General features: G+C 37.4%; 1 protein-coding gene across 1 annotated transcript in view; it reads left to right on the plus strand.

The window, feature by feature from the left end:
- Positions 1-495: 495 nt before the first annotated feature.
- The window catches only part of LOC111527169 (elongation factor-like GTPase 1), a gene marked incomplete at both ends in the record, with an annotated part of 12,278 nt that continues 8,444 nt past the window's right edge, over positions 496-4,329 (plus strand). Inside the window, 2 exons of the mRNA XM_023193366.2 lie at positions 496-657; positions 3,056-3,270. Of these exons, the coding sequence (XP_023049134.2) occupies positions 496-657; positions 3,056-3,270 (377 nt within the window). The remainder of the gene's footprint in view (positions 658-3,055; positions 3,271-4,329) is intronic.

A 4,329-nucleotide genomic window follows, 5' to 3' on the forward strand; every position in this document is an offset into this window, starting at 1 on the left:
TTGTAGAATTGAGTCTAAATCTAAATCTTGATACACTGCTCTTTGATAAATTGTAGGGAAGATCTTGGTCAACTGCTTTGTTGGCCCTTTGAACAGCTTTTACTGTCAGGCTCTTGGGCATTGATTTCTTTCAGTTTCAATGTCCTAAACTGTGAAAGGAGAATAGTAATATGCATCTCACAGGGATATTGTAAGGATTCAATAATGTGATTAGCACATTAAAAGTGAGTATCGCAGTGGCTGGCTCCCTCTAAGCTCTTAAGTGTTAGCTATTAGAATAGTAAAGTCCTTTAACATTTTATATAGATGCTATTTGGAATCAGTAGTCCCATCAGTGGGAAAAGTTGGAATGGTAGCTCTTGACTGAGTTTTTGACTCCTTTAGCTTTGCTCAGTTTTTTCTTAGAAGGTTTTAGCTTTCTTATTCTAGAATGCCTGAGAAAGAGCATTGTATACCTGCACAACTGAAAATGTGTGTTTACAAATTGTATTTTAGGTAATGATTAATCTGATAGACTCTCCAGGACACGTGGACTTTTCCTCAGAAGTATCAACTGCTGTTTGCATTTGTGATGGATGCATCATTGTGATAGATGCTGTGGAAGGAGTCTGTCCACAGGTCATGGATTGTGATGAGAAAATACTTAAATGGTTAAGGGTGAGAAAAGAGTAGGAACTGACTGACTTGAGGCATTTCACTGGCAATCAGAACATTGGTTTTATATTTCACATTTAGTAATGTTCCAGTCTGTGATAGAGTTAAATCACCAGAGTTCTGAAGGGATCTTAGAGATGATGACTTTAATTTAACATACTTTGTTTTTGTTTTTGTTTGTTTTGAAACAGAGTCTTGCTCTGTCACCCAGGCTTTACTATGGTGGCATGATCTTGGCTTACTGCAGCCTTCACCTCCTGGGTTCAAGTGATTCTTATGCCTCAACCTCCACAGTAACTAGGATTATAGGCATGTGCCACCACGCCTGGCTAATTTCTGTATTTTTAGTAGAGACGAGATTTCACCATGTTGGCCATGCTAGTCTTGAACTCCCGGCCTCAAGCGATCCACTTGCCTCAGCCTCCCAGAGTGCTGAGACACAGGTATGAGCCACCATGCCCGGCCTTATTTGTCCTTCTTAAACTGTCAGTTGCATAAAGGCAATGATGACTTCTTGTCTGTAGTTCTTTGCTACTGTGCTGTATACATACTTTGTGAATGCCTATTGAATGCCTTTGTGTGACTGAAATAGTCTAGAGTGGTTATTAATCAAGGTTTTCTAATGTGCTCTAATTATTTCAAATCATGAGTTTTACATTTTTCTTTCTGTTTTTATTAGACACAAGCAGTTCTGTGACAAGCTTGGCTTGAAAACATCTGTACAGTTTTAGTGATTAATAAGATAGATTGCTTGATAGTGGAACTGAAATTCACCCCACAAGAGGTCTATTCTCACCTCAAGAGTATTTTAGAACAGGTATTTTAATTTTTAGTATTTAAAAAATTTAGCCTCGAAGAAGAGTTGTAAGGAAGTTACCAAGCTGGGTATGAGCCATTGCTACAGAAAAGTGAACTTTTCCACTTCATATTCATACATGTTGGTGTTATTCTACAACAGTGGCTACAGAATAAGCATGTTCTCAGTCCCTTCCATCTCTTGGAAGCACCCATCATATGAAGCTTGGACAATAGGCTCTCTTGTTTAGAACTTTGTATCTTGGTTCCAAAATGAAGCAATATTAGGATTTTATTACCTGTCTATAGTATTTTATTACCTGTCATTAGAGGAAATTTTACCCAAGCATTCATTCATTTATTTATTCAGCAAATATTTCATAGATATTTGTTGAATAAATGAATTATCGAATGTCCATCGTGCACTAGGGATTGTGAATATAAGTTGGACAGGTCAGAATCCCTATTTTCAAGGAGCTCACAGTATAGTAGGGGAGACAAACAAAGAGATACTTGGAGAACAATGAGATAAGCCCTGGGTGTGATATGACAGCATAGATAAGGGCCATCTAACCCAGTCTGGGTCAAGAGGGAAGAATGAATTAGAAGTCATACGATGGAAACCTTGAAATGGAAGTAAAGTAGGTGTTTGCCAGGTAGACAGTTAAGAAAAGGTCATTCAAAAGAGAAGGAATATGACAGACAAAGTCATAAAGGCAAGAAAAAGCACAGTACAATGTTTCATTTAAGGAACTGCAAATTGTTTTTTAACTGATTAATTAGATCATGTTAAACAGTGACAAGAGATGGGAAAAAGGTTATGGATTCAGATGTTGATGAACCTTGTATGCCATGCATTTGAGTTTGAAATTTCTTCCTCAAGACAGTAGAAAGCATTGATGAGAGCAACTTGAGTATATTTATTTGCTAAGGGCAGGAAACAATAAAAGTAGAACAGTGAAAAAGAATGATGGATGGCTATCATTCCCTGTAGAAATAGGAGCCTGTAAAGTAACTCCTGCCCTGCATTGGCAGGAGAAAGGTCAGTGGCATTTGCAGACATAAGTGAGCTTGTAGATTGGAATGTGGGGCACTTGAAGGAAATATGAGTAATAGGTTCCATTTTCTTTCTGAGGTAGGACATAAGATTACTCCCTATTTGGGAGTGAAAGTACTTGAGGATTAGGAGTTGGGAAGAGGGCCTGAAGAGGGTAGTGAACATTTCAGACAACTGATGTGAGAAATGGGCAAGGCAGTGGACTAAGGTTACAAACTAGGATTGTGGGGTTGAAAATCATGAGTACTTTTTGATAGTAGGCCTCAGTGCTGAAAAACAAATTAAGGGTATGACATTAACATTTACATTAAACTAATAATAATCACAAAATAACCTTCCGAAAGGCTTAGAATTTAGTTGTGCTGAGTTTAGGAAGAATGGATACATGTAAGTTATTCACTGATTGTAAATGTCACCTCCATTCATGTGTGCGTAATGAGCCCAAACTGATGGATGATTCTAGCCCTAACACGGGTTAAACAGTGTTTCTCCTGCCATGAGCATGCTAAGTATCTGAATGACACTCTGCCGTTTCACCATCTCTCCTAGATTAATGCACTCACAGGAACTCTTTTTACTTCTAAAGTCCTAGAAGAAAGAGCGGAGAGAGAGACTGAATCCCAAGTGAATCCAAATTCTGAACAAGGAGAGCAAGTATATGACTGGAACACTGGCTCGGAGGACACAGATGATTCTCACCTTTACTTCTCTCCAGAACAGGGAAATGTAGTGTTTACCAGTGCAATAGATGGGTGGGGCTTTGGGTAAGTCTGTTCGAATCTGATTAAATCTCTTTGTGGATTTTATATGTAATTGGCTTTTTTTAGTGAAACTTTTTATTTTGAGATAATTATAGATTCACCTACAGTAGTAAGAGGTAATACAGAGAGTTCTCTGGTGCCCTTTACCTGGTAACTGCCTGCTATCCATGATAACATCTTGTAGAACTATAGTACCATAACCTCAACCAGGACTTTGCCATTTGCCATCAATATACAGAACATTTCTATCACCACGAGGCTCCCTCACGTTGCCCTTATGTTGTCACAGCTACTTCCTTCCCACCCTCAAACCCTTTTTTAATGCTTGACAACCATTTATCTTACCTCCAAATTTGTCATTTCAAGGGTGTTATAGAAATGGAATCAAAACAGTTTGTTATAGACATGAAATATTACATATTTTTTTGGACTGACTTTTTTACTTAGCATAATTCTCTGGAGACTTATCCAAGTTATTGCATGCATTAATACTGTAGTTGATTCCTTTCTGTTGCTTAGTAGTATTCCATGATGTGGATGTACCCCAGTCTAACCATTCACCCATTCGACATCTGTTTTGTTTTGTTTTGTTTTTCATTTTTGGGCCATTATGAGTAAAGCTGCTATAAACATGCATGTGTAGGTTTTTGTGTGAACATAAGTTTTCATTTCTCTGGGATAAATGCCTAGGAGTGCAGTTTCTGGATCATATGGTAGTTGTACGTTTAGTTTTTAAAGAAACTACCAAACTGTTTCCAGAGGGACTGTACCATTTTATATTCTCACCAGCAATGAATGCATGAGTGATCCAGTTTCTCCACATTTTCATGTTTAGTGTTGTCACTATTTTCATTTTAGCAGTTCTGTTGGGTGTGTACTAATATGGTATTGTGATTTTAATTTGCATTTTCCTAACAGCTGGTTTACCTTGAACATCTTTTCATGTGCTGATTTGTCATCTGTAGGTCCTCTTGGATGAAAAGTCTTTTCACATCATTTCCCATTACTTTATTGGGTGTTTTTTTTTTTTTTTTTTTTTTTTTTTTTTTTTTTTTTTTTTTT

This window comes from Piliocolobus tephrosceles, unplaced genomic scaffold, assembly GCF_002776525.5.
Source record: "Piliocolobus tephrosceles isolate RC106 unplaced genomic scaffold, ASM277652v3 unscaffolded_37574, whole genome shotgun sequence".
Taxonomy (NCBI): Eukaryota; Metazoa; Chordata; class Mammalia; order Primates; family Cercopithecidae; genus Piliocolobus; species Piliocolobus tephrosceles.